General features: G+C 33.7%; 2 protein-coding genes across 2 annotated transcripts; both read right to left on the reverse strand.

Moving 5' to 3' along the window:
* Positions 1 to 486: 486 nt before the first annotated feature.
* Positions 487 to 4,491, reverse strand: LOC143465948 (uncharacterized). The gene is made up of 9 exons (XM_076964488.1): positions 4,284 to 4,491; positions 4,028 to 4,153; positions 3,265 to 3,321; positions 2,969 to 3,103; positions 2,717 to 2,833; positions 2,550 to 2,634; positions 2,070 to 2,191; positions 1,967 to 2,008; positions 487 to 1,889 (listed from the first exon to the last, which is right to left on the reverse strand). Exons 1-9 carry the CDS (start codon positions 4,416 to 4,418, stop codon positions 1,872 to 1,874), a joined length of 837 nt encoding a protein of 278 aa, XP_076820603.1. The 5' UTR covers positions 4,419 to 4,491; the 3' UTR covers positions 487 to 1,871.
* Positions 4,492 to 7,291: 2,800 nt separating this feature from the next.
* On the reverse strand, positions 7,292 to 18,904 carry LOC143465947 (uncharacterized). The gene is made up of 9 exons (XM_076964487.1): positions 16,320 to 18,904; positions 16,087 to 16,206; positions 9,523 to 9,579; positions 9,227 to 9,361; positions 8,975 to 9,091; positions 8,806 to 8,893; positions 8,314 to 8,435; positions 8,211 to 8,252; positions 7,292 to 8,133 (listed from the first exon to the last, which is right to left on the reverse strand). Exons 1-9 carry the CDS (start codon positions 16,452 to 16,454, stop codon positions 8,107 to 8,109), a joined length of 843 nt encoding a protein of 280 aa, XP_076820602.1. The 5' UTR covers positions 16,455 to 18,904; the 3' UTR covers positions 7,292 to 8,106.
* Between the last annotated feature and the right edge of the window lie 1,231 nt (positions 18,905 to 20,135).

A 20,135-nucleotide genomic window follows, 5' to 3' on the forward strand; every position in this document is an offset into this window, starting at 1 on the left:
ATATACAAAATCTCATTTACTTTAAAACTGATAAACCAAGATCAGTTTTGTAGACATAGATTAAACGCATACAATTTAGCTTAATGTTTGAGTAAATGGATAAATAAAAGAGAAACTAAATTAATAGATAAACCAAAGATTAATAATGAAATAGTAGACGCATTCAATACAAACGGTTACAACGAAACAAAAATATACTTGATCCAAATACCTGATTGATCCTATTTTTTCTTTTTTTTGTGATGTTATATAAACCGCGATCCTCGCCAAAATTAAGTGATGAAGTTGCTTGTTTTTTCAACTTATTAATGACAATAACTGCTCAACCACTACATATTAGCACAAATCTTTTCACCAGTGTATTAACTGACAACTAATCTTTGATTTAAGGGCAATTTGTTTTTGGACTTTCCCCTCACTTTAAGTTTATAGAAAACCTTGTTTGCCTTAAAACTGACAAGTCAATTCTACTTTCAGAGACATAGATTAAATGCATACAATTCAGTTTAATGGTTGCATACATTAAAACAAGAATTAACAGAAAAACTAAATTAATAGATAACCGAAGGTCAATAATGAAATGTTGAACACATTCAATACTAACAACGAAACAAAACATTCAAACAATTATTTCGATACATTATTTTAGTTACAATGGGTATTTAAATAAACAACAAAGGTTATTGAAGTTAATAAAGTTCCAAATGATATTGTTAGAACAAACGTTAGCCAAAACATTATCGTCATGCCAACATTTTAAACCGGTTATGGGTATTAAATAAAACAAAATTAAATGCAAGTTTGTTACCAAAAAATGAAACAAATTTAAGAACCTAGAAATTAAAAAAACTTTAATAACCACAGGAATAACATTTTTTGGTTAGTCTGCAGCTATCTAAATGAGAACTTATAAGCCAAAATATTACAAGAGTAACTTGCAAATGAAAACAAGAAAACATTGCACAACAAATAAACCGCAATTGAAAAGTCACATCTTCTAAAAACTTAATTCAAATAAGCCAAGTTAGTAACAAACTTAAGATACAAATTATAGTCTAAGTGCTATTTATAATTGCAGTATCAAAATAATTACGCACGATGACAATAGTAAACAATTTTACATTCAGACTTTAACAATTTTTTTTCACCCTTCTTACAACAAGGTAGCGTAGACATTAAAAAAACTTTAATAACCACAGGAATAACATTTTTTGGTTCGCCTACAGCAGGCATGTGCAACCTTTTTCACTGGAGGGCCAAATACAAAATTTTGAATGACAACGCGGGCCACATGATTTTTTCAGAAAAAATTAGTATCGTAAAACGACTTTCCTATGCAGTTTATGTAGTTAAGAAATAGATTTAATGCAGTCCACGACACACTTGTCACGTCCACGACACAAATTTCCATTGCTTTGATGTAAACTGCATGAAATAGTGATGGCTAGTATGAAGTTCTAACATTTTGCTGAGCACCACGCGGGCCGCAAGGAACAACCTGGCGGGCCGCAGTGCGGCCCGCGGGCCACTGGTTGCACATGTCTGGCCTACAGCTATTTAAATGAGAACTTATAAGCCAAAATATTACAAGAGTAACTTGAAAATGAAAACAAGAAAACATTGCAAAACAAATAAACCGCAATTGAAAAGTTACATCTTCTAAAAACTTCTAAAATTTAATTCAAATAAGCCAAGTTTTAGTAATAAACTTAAGATACAGAATTATAGTCTAAGTGCCATTTATAATTGCAGTATCAAAATAATTACGCACGATGACAATACCAAACAAATTTAAAGTCAGACTTAAACAACTTTTTTCATCCTTCTTACAACAAGGAAGCGTTATTCAAGTTGGGTTCACATTACATCTTTTACTGTGAGAACTCACCCTTAGGTAAAAAAAGTGTCTGCAGTTAGTTATTTGTACTAATGAAAATGTTCAATAATCACTTTAAACCAAACTTACCTGATTCCCAGATGATAAAACATTGCTGGTAAATTGAGTGTTCTGAAAATTAAAAAAAAATGAACTACACATGCAAACCAGTGGATTAGAATCTTTTACTCACCATAGATTGCTGTGGATTGTTTGAAATTGGATTTTGAGCAGGACCTGTGTTACCAAGTTGATACATGTAAGGTGGAGAACCAGCTTGTGTAACAGTACCCAGTTGTGGCTGTCCAGTGTAAGCTGATAAAATTAATACAATTTGCGTAAACATATAGAACACAATAACTGCAACGCTTTTCATCTACTAGAACCTTTATCTTCAGACAGAGGAAGTCTTTGCATGACTTGAATGTAGCGATGTTTAATATATGTTTTAATAATTTGTATTAATGAATACAAGCATAAAGTTAAGTTGACATTTCATCATTCTCTTAAAATACTCAATACTGGCCATAATGAAATCACTTTTCAGAAATTTGTAGTTATGTGTGTCGTTTAACTTGATGCATCTTTGTATTTTTTTAAATGTCGTATCAGGAACTGAATCCATCTATCTATCTCAGAGTGAACATTACTAAAATTATGTTGCTGGTCGTACCATAAGAGACAGGTTGTCCAGGTATCACATTGGCAGTCATCGGTCCAGAATATCCATTAGAAGTGATAATTACTTGTTGCGGTTGCTGCAAATATTCAATGCATAGTCATCAACTCGTTACATTTCCGCATATAAAACAAATAAAATTCCAAGTCAATGCACTATACCACTGATGAAGAACAGCAGGATGTAGGAGCACAGCAATAGACCGAGTGAACAATAGCAATTACAAAAGCAGTAAATGAAAATATAGTCTGTATAGAGTGGAGTACGATGGGTGTGGTCTATGATAAAACATAAAAAATATCTAATTAAATCAATAGAATTATAAATATTCTAAACTAATTTAATATTGTAATATGCCAATTTTTGAATAAATGTTTGATTTGCTTAATATGTTTTTATCAAAATTTTCTTACATAATAAAAACAGTTCCAGTAATAGGGATTGCAAGGGCCATCACGGGAAAAATATATTGCTGCAGCTAGTTCTATTCCAAACATGGAAGCAGCAGCCAAAGCAGAAAATATTGTCATTGTCAAAGCAGCAACAATCTAAAATTTATGAAACCAGAACACTTGTATAACATTCAGAGTTGCTGATATAAAAAGTTTAAACATCATCACTATCCATATGTTTAATATCCAGTTTTTATATTGATGGAAAAGTATGAACTTAGTGTATCTTGTTACCTAAGAAATAAAGCAAAACTCACTATATTATAAGTTGGTTTCTTCGCAGAGACTACTCCCAAAATTCCAGATACCATAAACTGTTATAGATGAAAACTATTAAAGCAAATATCTTCACAAAATGACAATAACAAAATGGTAAAAGGTTATTTGTTAGCATTTGGAAAAGTATGTAAGTTAGCTAAAACAATAAACACGGCTTCATGCAAAACAATATACAAGAATGAAAATGTTTTAAAATGTACTTATTAGCCTGATTATGAAGTTTTTTAACAAAAGATTTCAATACATGGAATTTAATATGTATGAATATGGTTGGGTCGCAAAATAGTATCAGTTTGATATTTTCTTTAAACTTGGGTCGCTTTGAAAAAAGGTTGGGAACCACTGTCTTCGAGGGAAAAACTGTTCTGGCTGTTTGCTCACCAAACTGCACCAATTTTACACTAAAGAATGTTGCGCAATCATAAGCCATAGTTTAAGACGAAATAATTTCCATAATCCACATACAGTATTACAAATTTATCAAAGCGGTGAAAAGTTTCAAGAACTTTCTAAACAAAAAGCTTGCAACTGGAAATATTTTTTATTCAATTAAACATCTTCATGATTCTCATTCGAAATTTTTTATCATTAGTTATTATAATAAAGTAAACCAAACAGCCAGCATGATTTTATGTATTCAAAATAATATCCTTGTCTGTTTATTTCAACTCAGTTATTAAGTATGCCTACAATGCATATAAACATAATGCAAAAATCCCAAAGTTTTCTCAATTTACTTACAAACACACCAGCCCATAAACCAGAAGCAACCAATGCGTAGCCATCATAATAGTAATACGTGCTGGCGAGACATATCAGGGTAATTTGGAAAATCATGCTGAGAACAGCTAACACAATCTGTATAATCTAAACATGAATGAATAAAATCAAAATTCGATTTAGGTTTCTAAAGATAAATTTATTTTTTGATATAGCATTTTTAATTTTGAAACTTTAAGCAGCAGAAATGGCTAAGAGCATAAGTTAGTTTGCTTACTCCCAGTTTGTTATATATTCCAGCATATTTCCTTCCAATTTCCATGTTGGGTGGGTTGTTTATTATAACAGGTGCCATAACTTGGTTTGGAGGTGGCATAGCAACTGGGTTATTTGTAGTTTGCACTGTAGCCATTATGTAAGCGATTACTTGTCAAAATTTTATACACAAATCTGCTATAAGTTACTACTAAAAAAGTAGGTTAAAAAGTTGTATATTTTTCAAAAAAATTCACACTTTTCTGACAAAAAGTATCAACCAGATTAATACGGAGACAACTATAACGCTACTGTAACCAATTTAACGAAAGATATAGTGTGATGTCAGAAAATTTTTTAAGTTAAATGCAATGACTTGAGTTGAGTCAAAGTTTAAAATGACTCAGGTCACAATACAGATTGAGTCACAGATTGAGTCACAATACAAGTCCGAATAAAAGAACTTTGGTTACATGTGTACATATACATTATGATGTGGTTACTGGTATAAATGCAGGGTTGCTATTATTTTTAGCAGACTTGTTTAACTTAAGTTGTGCAAACTAGTATTTTTAATCAACATGTTCATATAAAAACTTACAAATTATCAAGCTGCTGTTTAGCAAGTACCAATTTCAAATAATTCTGGTTTCACATAATATAAATTCTTATGCTTCAGGTTTTAAAAGAATTGGTTGTAAGTTTGTATTTTGATAATTTTGATATGGATTTGGAGTAGCTTAAACACTCTTTGAATACTTCTTAAATAGGTTGCATAAGTTTTTGTTAGAAATTTAAACCATCCTTAAATATAGGTAGAAAACTAGCACTGTTAAAAAAATAGAATACCTTGGACTCATCGGCCGAGTACTTGGGTGCAATGTGGCAATGTAATTAATGACGCCCCTTAATCATACAACAAATACACAGTGTGGTAGCATTGTTTCAATACACAATTGCCTGACATTGACTGCCAATACAAAGAGGGTGACAGCATTGTATAATGTTGAAAAGCATCACTTGGCAAAGCTACTTTTTATTCTTATTGTGACACTTTGTGCAAAAATGTGCTCATAATAACTTTAAAAGATACAGATAAGAACTGAGGCTAAGGGCATGACAACAAAAAAGCTCTTTTTTAATATTTACTGTCAATGCATTACACGGTAAATAACTGACATATGATATGAAAATTTTTTCTTTCAGAAGTAACCACATTTACTAAAATTGTCCCTTGCTGAGACCTTTCATTATCTTTAACAATAATGGATTACAGTATATGATTGACAGATAGATAATAATAAAGTCGTTGTATAGGGTACTTCAAAAGTAAACTTTGTGAGTACAAATTGTGGTGACATCTTGTAATTTAATATAAAACAATGATGATTATAAAATGGGAATGTAAATAATTATCTAATAAACTTTGTATCATTTTATTGTATTTAAGTGGTATGTATCTGCTTATTGTCTATATGTAGCAGTGATCGCCTGTGAAAACGGGTGAGAGTTAACCATGAAAAAATGCGTTTTGTTAAGTTATGAGTTGGTTGCTAAAATTTCATTTATACTAGGGTTAGATTATTCGGTTTTTGGTTAATCAAATTTCAATAATCAGATGCTCTTAAATTAGCCAAATTTAAAAATAGACTAAAAACATAAAATCAAAAATAAATAAAAATTTGTGAGTTCATGTATTTATTTATAGTCTTTTTATATCAAATCAGTTAGCCAATTTTACAATCTACTTATTGTGTTTAACTGAAGATCAGGAAATAATGTTACCCTTGCCTTGTTCTTCATTACCCAATTAACAGGTTAGCTAAACCACAAATATTCAAGACCATTGGTTGTCTGGATGGTAAATATCTATTGATATCTGAACTAACTTTTAATTCATTTTAAATTTAAGTTAGCTGTAGTAAGTAAGTATGCTAAATACAACAACACAATGCCAGATGCTGAGTATTAGGCGAAATTCTATACGTGACCAAAATACAAAGTAATAGAAGTATACCAGTACTCATCCTATCCTTACAAAAACATAATCGAAAAGCTATAAAGATAACACAGCCAAGCAATAACACTTTAAAATAAGTTTATTTTTTAATGGAAACACTACAACTAATTAACATTAAAAATCTGCTGCTGTAATTTAACCAAAGAAATTTTTATCAAAACAAAGTCTATTGGCTAGTAAGACATCTGTCAATAAAATGCCTCATGCTAAACCTCTTCATAAAACAAAGAAGAATATTTCAAAGTTCCTTTCTCATTCATCCAGTAAACAATGAAATTAAACAGCTCATCATACGTTATTAGAATTCAATACGTTACCGTTAAAGCTCTAAAAACCAGCTCCCATTTTAATAATACCCAACGTCATTATTTTACACATGAGGTAATATCACATCAATTGATCTCATAATTATCACATGATATTATGCCAAGTGGATATCTATATCTAAAATTAGCTTTTTTCAAAAAAAAGACAACTGATTACTAATATGAAGCTGTTCTTGTGAAGTTAGTTTAAGAATCCTTTTAGTGTAATCAAGTCAAATGCTTGTAATGCATAATGTTAAACCTCAAGTAAAACGGGTTTGTTTTAAAGCTTCTTTGTAGTTCAAATAATTAATAATTAACCAAACAACCCAGTATACATAAACTTATCATACATACATAGTAACCAAACAACCCAGTATACATAAACTTATCATACATACATAGTAACATTTACTGTTTATGACAACTTGTAACATAATAGAGAAACTAAATTAATAGATAAACCAAAGATTAATAATGAAATGGTAGACGCATTCAATACTAACGGTTACAACGAAACAAAAATATACTTGATCCAAATACCTGATTGATCCTATTTTTTCTTTTTTTGTGATGTAATAAAAACCGCGATCCTCGCCAAAATTAAGTGATGAAGTTGCTTGTTTTTTCAACTTATTAATGACAATAACTGCTCAACCACTACATATTAGCACAAATCTTTTCACCAGTGTATTAACTGACAACTAATCTTTGATTTAAGGGCAATTTGTTTTTGGACTTTCCCCTCACTTTAAGTTTATAGAAAACCTTGTTTGCCTTAAAACTGACAAGTCAATTCTACTTTCAGAGACATAGATTAAATGCATACAATTCAGTTTAATGGTTGCATACATTAAAACAAGAATTAACAGAAAAACTAAATTAATAGATAACCGAAGGTCAATAATGAAATGTTGAACACATTCAATACTAACAACGAAACAAAACATTCAAACAATTATTTCGATATATTATTTTAGTTACAATGGGTATTTAAATAAACAACAAAGGTTGTTGAAATTAATAAAGTTCCAAATGATATAGTTAGAATAAATGTTAGCGAAAATAATATTGTCATGCCAATATTTTAAACTGGTTATGGGCATTAAATAAAACAAAATTAAATGCAGGTTTGTTACCAAAAAATGAAACAAATTTAAGAACTTAGAAATTAAAAAAACTTTAATAACCACAGGAATAACATTTTTTGGTTAGTCTGCAGCTATCTAAATGAGAACTTATAAGCCAAAATATTACAAGAGTAACTTGCAAATGAAAACAAGAAAACATTGCACAACAAATAAACCGCAATTGAAAAGTCACATCTTCTAAAAACTTAATTCAAATAAGCCAAGTTAGTAACAAACTTAAGATACAAATTATAGTCTAAGTGCTATTTATAATTGCAGTATCAAAATAATTACGCACGATGACAATAGCAAACAATTTTACATTCAGACTTTAACAATTTTTTTTCACCCTTCTTACAACAAGGTAGCGTTATTCACGTTGGGTTCACATTACATCTTTTGCTGTGAGAACTCACCCTTAGGTAAAAAAAGTGTCTGCAGTTAGTTATTTGTTTTAATGAAAATGTTCAATAATCACTTTAAACCAAACTTACCTGATTCCCAGATGATAAAACATTGCTGGTAAATTGAGTGTTCTGAAAATTAAAAAAAAATGAACTACACATGCAAACGAGTGGATTAGAATCGTTTACTCACCATAAATTGCTGTGGATTGTTTGAAATTGGATTTTGAGCAGGACCTGTGTTACCAAGTTGATACATGTAAGGTGGAGAACCAGCTTGTGTAACAGTACCCAGTTGTGGCTGTCCAGTGTAAACTGATAATTAAATTAATACAATTTGCGTAAACATATAGAACACAATAACTGCAACGCTTTTCATCTACTAGAACCTTTATCTTTAGACAGAGGAAGTCTTTGCATGACTTAAACGTAGTGATGTTTAATTGTTTATATACATGTTTTAACAAGTTGTATTAATGAATACAAGCACAAAGTTAAGTTGACATTTTATCATTCTCTTAAAATACTCAATACTGGCCATAATGAAATCACTTTTCAGAAATTTGTAGTTATGTGTGTCGTTTAACTTGATGCATCTTTGTATTTTTTTAAATGTCGTATCAGGAACTGAATCCATCTATCTATCTCAGAGTGAACATTACTAAAATTATGTTGCTGGTCGTACCATAAGAGACAGGTTGTCCAGGTATCACATTGGCAGTCATCGGTCCAGAATATCCAGTAGAAGTGATAATTACTTGTTGTTGTTGTTGCTGCAAATATTCAATGCATAGAGATCAACTTGTTACATTTCCACATGTATAACACATAAAATTTTCAATCAATGTACATACCCCTGATGAAGAACAGCAGGATGTAGGAGCACAGCAATAGACCGAGTGAATAATGGCAATTACAAAAGCAGTAAATGAAAATACAGTCTGCATAGAGTGGAGTCCGATGGGTGTGGTCTACGATAAAACATAAAAAATATCTAATTAAATCAATAGAATTATAAATATTCTAAACTAATTTAATACGGTACTATGCCAATTTTTGAATAAATGTTTGATTTGCTTAATATGTTTTTATCAAAATTTTCTTACATAATAAAAACAGTTCCAGTCATATGGAGAGCAAGGACCACCGTAGGAAAAATATATTGCTGCAGCTAGTTCTATTCCAAACATGGAAGCAGCAGCCAAAGCAGAAAATATAGTCATTGTCAAAGCAGCAACAATCTAAAATTTATGAAACTAGAACACTTGTATAAAATTTAATGTTACTGATATAAAAAATTTAATAATTATCACTATCCAGATATTTAATGTCCAGTTTTTATATTGATGGAAAAGTATGAATTTTGTGTATCTTGTTACTTAAGAAATAGAGCAAAACTCACTATATTGTAAATCGGTTTCTTTGCAGAGATTACTCCCAAAATTCCAGATACCATAAACTGTGACAAATGAAAACTATTAAAGCAACTATCTTCCCAAAATGACAATAACAAAATAATAATCATTTTGGTAAAAAGTTTATTTGTTTGCATTTGTAAGAGTATGTAAGTAAGCTAAAACAATATAACGCGGCTTCATACAAAAAAATTTACAATAATAAAAATGTTTTAAAATGTAGCCTACTATAAAGCACATTTCTGTCACAATATTTAGTAAATCACAAATAACAGTCTTCTAAAGGCTTTATTGATAACTTGACAGTTGGCAATGTAGTACAAAGAAAAGTTTTCCAACGCCCAGTCAAGTCATGTAAATTTCTCAGTAACATTTTCTGTTTAGAATATTATAAATTTGAACGAACTAGGTAACTTGGGCTCAGTGTTCCATGTAAGAAGCGCAGCTACGCAAATGTGCAGTTCCAGCTTTCGTTTGGACTCTTAAATCTGGTTTTCGCACACATTTCATTAATCCTTATAAAAATTTCAAATACAAAAACAACAAACAGCCCATTTAGTCTGTTTCAGAATGTAAACTCCTTGTTGATTACCATGTATATTCCCTCTCGCATAAAAGCCTCCCATTTTAAAATAGGCTTTCCCTGGTGTATAAACCCACTCACTTTTTTTCTCTTCTGAAAATTATTTTGCGTCAAAGACGAAATGGCCTTTGCATTAACGTATTCCAAATTGTGCGCTTTAATTTTTTCGTTTACTATTGCAGTTATAATGATCCATACGAGCACAGCATGGTAATTTTATTTATCGTTTTTTTTTTGCCATTAGCATGGCTATTCATATAGAATGCTAATGCATTTTAAGAGGCAATTGCTTAACATTTGCGCAGAGATCCACTAGCGTCTATAGGGAGAGGGCATTGGGCCATGGCCCATCTCACAAAACTAACGTTTTTAGGGCATATGCTTGTTTATGTTTTCAGTTATTTTTCCACCACATTTTCTTGTTTATGAATACTTATCAGCTATAATCTATGAAAAAACATATATTAGGCAGGTGTATAGGATTTCAAAATTGTCGTATATGGCCTTACAAAAACTGTTGTGCGCAGCGTTTCAAAATTGAATACCATAATATGGCAGCAATTGTATGTATAAATATGTGAATACATTTTATTTCAAGACATTTTAAAGCAATTTTTGAGCCAAAAAATTTTTTGTGCTTTGGACGGTTAGGCACATGGTTTTTAGCTTTCTTTTAAAAACTTTTGCCCCACCCCTCTTAATGCAATTCTAAATACGCCACTGCTGAGAACTCTGAAGGTTTGTTGTGCAAAGTGGGCAACAAAGATAAATGAACTTTTTACATGTATCCAACATCTGCCAATCATTTGTTGGCAGAAAGCCAAATGAATTGCGATAGCTAAAGTAGTATCGTAAATGCTGTAACATGATAACCATTAACAAAATAAGTCAATAGTGAAAAACGCCTCGCTGATATATTTATTTCATCTGTTATATTTTTTCTTTTAATGACATGGAAATCTGACACAGTTGCAAACCTTTATGTGATATACAGTATTTAGTTTCATTGTACTCTTGTTTCTTTACAAAACCGTTTCACCAAGGCACAAGTAAATTTCTTGTGTTACTTGACTATTTTATAGCAACAATTTTTCGGCTCATCCTCAAAAATTTTTGCTCAGTAAAACTAAAATTTGCTAGGTTAGAAAGTTTCTTAGTGCAGTGTTTCCGAACGTATGGGTCGTGACCCAAAGTTGGGTCGCCTGATAATTCTTCTGGGTCGCTTGTTTTTTGTAAATATTTCCAAAGCAATAAAACCAAAATGGAAAAAGCCTTTGGAAACTTATAGAGTTAGACAACACAGATAATTGTAAAAACAAGTACATAGGCGTCTTATCGAGGAAAGCTGGTAAGAGTGACGTGTGTCATACGTCACATTATTACCCCTTAGTTGCATTTTTTTCAACAACAAACTCTCGTAGCGGTGAAGTTTTGAGCACGTGGAAACTGCAGAGTGATTTCATACAAAGCACTAAGACAGACCAGGGCAATAACGCACAGTTGAAAACGTTATTGAAAGTTAAATCATAAGTATTTTGGGTTTTCAGCAAACCCTTAACTTCCAGCACAATTCCAGATTTGTAATTGCTTGATTTTAGACTGAAAGGAAGATGGCAAAACGATCATATAATGAAGTTTTTCTTAAATTTGGTTTTACTGAATTGGATGGTAAACCAAAATGTATGATATATTTGAAAGTTCTCTCTGCCGAGTCCATGAAGACAAACAAGTTGCGTGAAGCCACTTGGAAAAAATCATCCAAATTGTGTTAACAAGCCTGCTGAATTGGATGAATCCACAGATATTGCTGGTCTGCCTTAGCTTTCTATCTTTATTCGCTACATCCACAATGCAGCTGTATCAGATGATTTGTTATTTTGCGAAGCATTAAAATTGCACTCGAAGGGTGAGGATATTTTTCAAAGCCGGAATAGTTTCTTTACAGAGTACTCCATTCCTTGGAATAAATGTGCTGGAATTTGCACAGATGGTGCAGCAGCATGCACTAGCTTCAAGTCTGGAGTAGTAAAACAAATCAAAGACATAGCACCAAGTGCTGAATGGACACATTGTTTTCTCCACAGAGAAGCCCTTCCTGCAAAAAATTATCACAAGAACTGCACAAAGTGTTAAGTTCCGTTGTAAAACGTGTGAATTTGATTAAAGCAAGACCATAAAATCAGCATGTAATTTCGTTTTTGTACACCGACTTGGATGCTGATTATAAAGCATTGCTGCTGCTGCACACGGAAGTGCGATGGCTACTAAGAGGTCATGTTCTGAAAGGTGTTTGCGAATTGTTGTCTTCCTGAGGCAAAATAATATTGTTGCATTAGCTGAAAAGTTTTGTCAAGAAAATTTCAATGCAAAGTTTACTTATCTTTTCGATATATTTGACTCTCTGAACAGTCTGAATTTTTCTATGCACGGCGCTGGTTTCACATTAATTGATCACTCCGCTAAAGTTGCTGCTTACTACAAAAAATCATGCTCATTGTCTGGAAAAGCTATATGGCTCAAGATGAATGTGATATGTTCCCTAAACTAATACACTATAAATGTGAAAAGAAGTTAATATTAAGCAAACCATAATCCGATGACCGGAACAGTTCGTCCAAAAGTTTGTGCACTATTATGGTGAAACCCCGGTGCCTACTAATGAAAATGATTGGATGATTGATCCATTTGGTAGTGCAGATCTGCCTCAACTACCCCACCATGTTGCAGACGTTGGAAGCAACAAATCGTATTACTTTTGGGTCCTTAACACTAGAAGGACGGGGCGCGTCAATTGACGCATTTTCAACCTAAGTGCATCTATAACTTTTAAGTGGTGCATCGCACAACCGTGATATTTCCTGACTTTTCCTACATTAGTGTTAGGTAACTAACCCATGAATATGAAGTTTTTATTTTACCGGTAGAGATAATTAACATGGTCACTACCTAGAAGGACGAGGTGCGTCAATTGACGCATTGTTACTTCACAGTACAAAAACCAGTTCTCGCAATAGAGAGCATCGTTTTCTTTCTGCTGATAATTACAGGTTTATCGAATTAGGTTACTGCTGGCGTGATAGGAGGGCGCAACTTCCCTGTGAAGAGTTTGTGGGGGAAGTCGTGGGGATGTCCGATGTTTTCCCAAACCATGACAAGAGACAGGTTTCTGGAGCTCATACAATTCCTTCGCTTCGATCTGAAGACGGAAAGGCGTAGGAATCTATTGCATGATAAATTTGCACTCGCTTCACAACTTAGGAACAGTTTTATATCAAACTGCCAAAAAGCATTTATTCCACAGTGGAAGATAACTGTGGATGAGCAACTATTGCCGTGTAAGGCACGCTGAAAGTTCATCCAACATATGGCCAATAAACCAGACAAGTTTGGTCTAAAGTTCTGGCTTGCAGTTGACGTTGAAAACAAATATTTATTCAACGGTTTTCCTTACGTTGGAAAAGATGACGCAAGGAGCCCCCACGTGAGTGTGCCCACCGACGTTGTACTGAAACTCATGGCGCCGCTTTTTCAAGGAGGTTACAACGTCACTTGCGATAATTTTTTCACCTCACTTGACCTGGCGTTGCGACTTGCGGAAAAGAAGTGCAGCCTCGTAGGGACAATGCGCCAGAACAAGAGAGAAGTCCCGGAAGAGTGCAAGAAGAAAAAGGAGTTGCGTGAAACAGAAGTGTTTAGGTACGACGGCCAAACAGCAATTAAACTCACATCATACCAGTGCAAAGCAGCAAAAAACGTGGCAATTTTGAGCAGTCTACATCTGGACGTCCACGTTTCAAGCGACGAAAATCCGAAAAAGAAGCCTGACTCTATACTCTACTATAATGAGACAAAAGTGGAGTCGACGTTTTTGATCAAATGGCACGGTTGTACTCGGTCAAAGCAGCAAGCAGACGATGGCCGGTGCATGTATTTTACAATGTAGTTGATATGGCTCTTATCAACAGCTGGATTATCTACAAACGCGTCTGCCAGAGAAAGATCAGCCGCAGAGAATATATACAAAAGATAGCAGAAGAGCTTACCGGAAGTGTGGAAGCAATTACTCGCAAACGTCCAGCAGAAGGCGGTTGCGGCCCCAGTACCACGATTACCAATCCAGTTGTCAAACAACGCGTTACCTGCGCTACTATCAAAGTGCAGAAATCGTACCACCGAAAGGTGCCAAGACTGTAAGAAAGCGGTATGTGGGCGATGTGCTACCAGAAAGTGCAAATCGTGTGCTTAGGAAAAGTATTTTTGAGTATGGACTTATAAGTGTTCACTGGTTTCAAGCGTTGTTTCAAACTGAGGCTTGTATTTTCAATGCGATTGCTTTTGTTAATTAAAATGCACAAAGCGGACATGCGATAGAAGTAGTTTTTTCGGAGCAACAGCACAGTTTTCTCAAAAAAAAACGTTAGATTTGCGCCGTTTTGACCTTATGCGTCAATTGACGCACTCCGTCCTTCTAGGTATACGAAAATTGCCGTCCTTCTAGTGTTAAAGAAAAATACACAAAAGATTTTGCAAATACAGTCGACTCCGCTTAATTCGGACACTTTGGTTACGCTCACTTTTGGCCGAATTAAGCGGAGAAACGGCTTTGTCCGAATTAAGCGGAAAATCAATTGTTCGTTTCATGGTCATGCATAAAGGCAAAAAACCCATTTAAAATACTGTACTGTTGCGTAATAAATGAATTGCAGCTGCGCTATACCGCAGTAACTGGCACTGATCGCATAAAACGTCTTCGTTTACTTTAGTGAGCAATTTCACTTTTTGTGCTAAACTTTTCTGTACAATTTTGTCCTACAAGATGGACGCAATTGTACCGAAGTAAAAGCGACTATGAAGCTGGCACGGCCTTATATGAGTTCATTGTCGATTGTTACTGCATGGATCGTCATTGTTTCACCATAATCACTCATAATGCAATTGCATCTTGTCTTAAAACGAACGAAGTACTGTTTATTGTGTCATAACCTAACGATGGAATTGCGAACCTGTGTCCGAATTAAGCGGAGAATTGTCCGAATTAACAGGAGTTTTTTACGTTCAATTTTTACTTTTGTTCCGTTCCCGAGCATTTTGGCCGAATAAAGCGGTTGTCCGGGTTATCCGGTGTCCGAATTAAGCGGATTCGACTGTATTCACTTTTGGGCTTCCATGTACAAAGTGTATCCGATCGTTTCAAAGTTTGTGATTCAAAAATTGATTCCATTTGCGACAACTTGGCTTTGTGAAACTGGGTTTAGTGCAATGTGTGTATTAAACACAAAACATCAAAATCAGTTGGAAGTTGAAGCTGACTTGCGACTGTGTTTAAGTAAAGTAACGCCACGATTTCAGAAAACTCATTGACAGCAAACAAGCACAGCTTTCTCATTAGTGTGATTATGAAGTTTTTTAATAAAAGATTTCAATACATGGAATTGAATATGTATGAATATGGTTGGGTCGAAAGATAGTATCAGTTTGATATTTTCTTTAAACTTGGGGCGCTGTGAAAAAAGGTTGGGAACCACTGTCTTCGAGGGAAAAACTGTTCTGGCTGTTTGCTCACCAAACTGCAACAACTTTTGCACTGAAGAATGTTGTGCAATTATAAGCCATAGTTTAAAATAAAACAATTTCCATAATCCACATACAGTATTACAAATTTATCAAAGCGTTAAAAAGTTTCAAGAACTTTCTAAAAAAAAAGTTTGGAACTGGAACTTTTTGAACAGAAATTACTATACCAAAAAGATATTGAAAAGTTTTATGTTGGATGGTTACAATGCTTTTGTTTTAATTACATTTGTACCAAAAATTTTTCAATATTCAGTATTTTTGGTTGAAAAAAAAATGTGAAAACTCTGCTTTGAAATATACTGCTTTTAAAAGTTTTGTTTTGAAAACTTCCAGTTTGAAACTTTTCATCATTGAATTTGCCAATCATATCAAAAACTATATTAACATTACTCACAAACACACCAGCCCATAAACCCGAAGAAAGGTATGCATAGCTATCATAGTAGGTGACGGCAAGGGCCAGTAGTATAATTTGGAAAACCATGCTGAGAACAGCTAAAACAATCTGTGTAATCTGCACACAAAAACAACTTTAACTTAATTTAGCCTTTGTAAATTAAACATGTAACATATATTTATTATATGTTAATAATTATAAACAAAAAACATAATAAATATGTAACTTACTCCCAGTTTGTTATATAATCCGGCATATTTCCTTCCAATTTCCATGTTGGGTGGGTTGTTTATTATTGCAGGTGCCATAACTAGGTTTGGAGGTGGCATAACAACTGAGTTAATTGTAGTTTGCATTGTAGCCATTATTAAAGTTTAAAGTTTTGTAACCTTAAACAAAAGTTAACCTAAATATTTGCTGTATCTAAATCAGTGATGTAATGACTTGAGCCATTGACTTCACTTGAGTCACATTTTCTAATGACTTGACTTGACTTAAACAGCTTAAATGATTTGATTCATAGCTCAATTAGTCTAAAGTCAGGACAATGGTGGCGAAAAAGTAGGAAGATTTGGGTAAAAAGTTAGATATTTTTCAAAAAATTCACACTTTTCTGACAAAAAGTATCAACCAGATTAATACGGAGACAACTATAACGTTGCTGTAACAAATTTAATGAAAGATATAGTGTGACGTCAGAAAAAGTTTTAAGTTAAATGCAATGACTTGAGTCGAGTCAAAGTTTAAAATGACTCATGTCACAATACAGATTGACTCGAGTCTGAATAAAAGAACTTGATTACAACACTGGTATAAATGCAGGGTTGCTATTATTTTTAGCAGACTTGTTTAACTTAAGTTGTGCAAACTAGTATTTTTAATCAACTTGTTCATACAAAAACTTACAAATTATCAAGCTGCTATTTACCAAGTATCAATTTCAAATAATTCTGGTTTCACGTTATAAAAATTCTTATGTTTCGGGTTTTAAAAGAATTGGTTGTAAGGTTGTATTTTGATATGGATTTGGAGTAGCTTAAACACGCTTTGAATACTTCTTAAATACGTTGCATAAGTTTTTGTTAGAAATTTAAACCATCCTTAAATACAGTATAGGTAAAAAACTAGCACTGTTACAAAAAACAGAACACCTTGGACTCGTCGGCCGAGTACTTGGGTACAACGTGGCAATGCAATTAATGACGTCCCTTAATCATACAACAACTACACAGTGTGGTAGCATTGTTTCAATAAAGTATTGCCTGACATTGACTTCCAGTACAAAGAGGGTGACAGCATTGTATAATGCTGAAAAGCATCACTTGGCAAAGCCAGTTTTTATTCTTATTGTGACACTACTGTGCTCATAATAACTTTAAAAGATACAGATAGGAACTGAGGCGAAGTGCATGACAACAAAAAAGCTTTTTTCTCATCTTCACTGTCAATGCATTACATGGTAAATAACTGATATATGATATGAAAATTTTTGTTTCAGAAGTAAGCACGTTTACTAAAATTATCCCTTGCTGAGACCTTTCATTATCTTGATCAATAACGGATTACAGTTCATGATTGACAAATGATTATGAAATCAATGAATAGGTTATTTCAAAAGTATAGAAAACTTTGTGAGTACAAATTGTGATGACATCTTGTAATTTAATATAAAACAATGATGATTGTAAAATAGGAATGTACATAATTATCTAATTAACTTTGCATCATTTTATTGTATTTAAGTGGTTTGTATCTGTTTATTGTCTATATGTAGCGGTATGTACCAGTGAAAACAGGTGAGAGTTAACCATAAAAAAATGTGTTTGTTAAGTTATGAGTTGGTTGCTAAAATTTCCTTCATACTAGGGTTGGATTATTTGGTTTTGGTTGATCAAATTTCAATAATCAGATGATCTTAAATTTGCCAAATTTAAAAATAGACTAAAAACAAAATAAAAAATAATTAAAAATTTGTGAGTTTATGTATTTATTTATGGTCTTTTTATATCAAATCAGTTAGCCAATTTTACAATCTACTTATTGTGTTTAACTGAAGGTTAGGAAATAATGTTACCCTTGCCCTTGCCTTGTTTTTCATTATTCAATTAACAGGTTAGCTAAACCACAAATATTCAAGACCATTGGTTGTCTGGATGGTAAATATTCATTGATATCTGAACTAATTTTTAATTCATTTTAAATTTAAGTTAGCTGTAGTAAGTAAGTATGCTAAATACAACAACACAATGCCAGATGCTGAGTATTAGGCGAAATTCTATACGTGACCAAAATATAAAGTAATAGAAGTGTAGTGGCCTGGGAGGCACTTTTAATACCATTATATCATTCGTGGGAAAGTATTCGCCAGTTATTTATTGAAATGTTGTTTGTTGATGAAACTGCAATTGTCGCTTAATATTTGGAAACTTTCTCTAAATAACTTCATGTGAAAGCGCCGTTTAGTACGTTACCAGGTGATTTCATAACATCCAAGTTTTAACTGTAAATAATCCCCATTGCCCAACGCTTATTTTATCGTTCGCGCATTCTGAAATATGTGTGTATATTGTGTTGAATATTTCCGCTCACATCGCTCCGCTTTATAAACTCGAGCTGATACGCGAGTAACCGCGCAGACAGAGATACAGAATCGTACAAACGTATTACGTTAGTCGTGTTAATTGTAATTCGTTAGACATGTTTTAAATGGTGAATGCTAAGTTTGAGATTGTGTCATATTCGGAACCTGTACAGTTCCTACAATAAAGGATCGTTTCTGATAAACTGTATCTGTAATAACGTAAGAGCTTTCGGCTAGTACAACGTTAGGTTAGAGAATTCTAACCGCACGCAACCACGGAGTCAGATCATTAATTCGGCAGGTAAATTAAGTCCGAATATCATAAGTTAAGACTGACAAACAGTGCAACAACCTCTGCATTTTGGTGACCACCGACGTTGACCCGACGTGTTTCAATGAAGCTGGTACTGCTAACTTTATTCTTGTAAACAAACTGATTTAACAACAACGACAGCAATAGCTCCAGCTTAAAGTAGTTCAGTTTCTGACGGAGATGACGAAGACGACGCTACAACCTCTTCTGCCACATTCAGGACTTCTCGGACTGGTTGCAAAATCCTTCCACCGAAACGTTTCTCTGATTACAAACACAACATGTTCATTTGTTTGCTGCTTACATGTTTCGCTTACATTTCCGAAGTTCTCACTACTTTCAACGAAGAGAACAAGTTCCTACATTGTCAACTCACGAAGCTGATTGGCACACTCTACAAAGCAGTTGGGAAGATTTTCCCTACTGAGATACTCTCTTCTACTCTTGGACATCAAACCATGGGTTCCAGCCTTGGAGATTTTATGTCCAGAGCAACATGTCACTCTATCAACGGTACCGTTTTACCGTCACTTGCGTACCGCAACGCGTTTAGCCAACGCCCTCTCATCCAATATCGCGATCAAAACGGCCACAGTCAATACGACCAACTCATTTCAGACAACATTGTCTTACCGGGAGTACATCTGCTGGAATCGTATCAACCAGCGAGAAGTTTTGTCTTCCGAGTTCTGGGACACACTGTCCTTTATCACAACTACACCTTATCGCACGAACATGTGCAGGTGCACCAACTCAACTTACCTTTGTCGACTATACACATCAACTACAATGCTCCCGACTACGAGAAGATTCTCAACGAGCTACCTGACTCCGACTCGTTCACTGACCTTCAATCGCTGCTCAGCTCTATGTCTGAAGCCAACCTGCTTATGGAGAAAATGCGACATGTCATAACAAGTCTTACTACAACTGATGAAACTGTGATCAACGGCTCCTACGTCGCAGACACATTCGCGCACGCCGCAAAACAAACGCTCACATCGCTCCGCTTTATAAACTCGAGCTGATACGCGAGTAACCGCGCAGACAGAGATACAGAATCGTACGAACGTATTACGTTAGTCGTGTTAATTGTAATTCGTTAGACATGTTTTAAATGGTGAATGCTAAGTTTGAGATTGTGTCATATTC

The sequence above is a fragment of the Clavelina lepadiformis genome, chromosome 7 (assembly GCF_947623445.1).
Source record: "Clavelina lepadiformis chromosome 7, kaClaLepa1.1, whole genome shotgun sequence".
Lineage (NCBI taxonomy): Eukaryota > Metazoa > Chordata > Ascidiacea > Aplousobranchia > Clavelinidae > Clavelina > Clavelina lepadiformis.

Coding starts and splice junctions, on each gene's coding strand:
- LOC143465948 (XM_076964488.1), bottom strand. CDS start 4,418: ATGGCTACAGTGCAAACTACAAATAACCCAGTTGCTATGCCACCTCCA. Junction 3,322..4,027: donor GTTTATGGGCTGGTGTGTTT/GTAAGTAAATTG, acceptor CATCTATAACAG/TTTATGGTATCTGGAATTTT. Junction 2,635..2,716: donor CCTGCTGTTCTTCATCAGTG/GTATAGTGCATT, acceptor GAATATTTGCAG/CAACCGCAACAAGTAATTAT.
- LOC143465947 (XM_076964487.1), bottom strand. CDS start 16,454: ATGGCTACAATGCAAACTACAATTAACTCAGTTGTTATGCCACCTCCA. Junction 9,092..9,226: donor ACTGGAACTGTTTTTATTAT/GTAAGAAAATTT, acceptor GTTTTATCGTAG/ACCACACCCATCGGACTCCA. Junction 8,134..8,210: donor TTTTATCATCTGGGAATCAG/GTAAGTTTGGTT, acceptor TTTTTACCTAAG/GGTGAGTTCTCACAGCAAAA.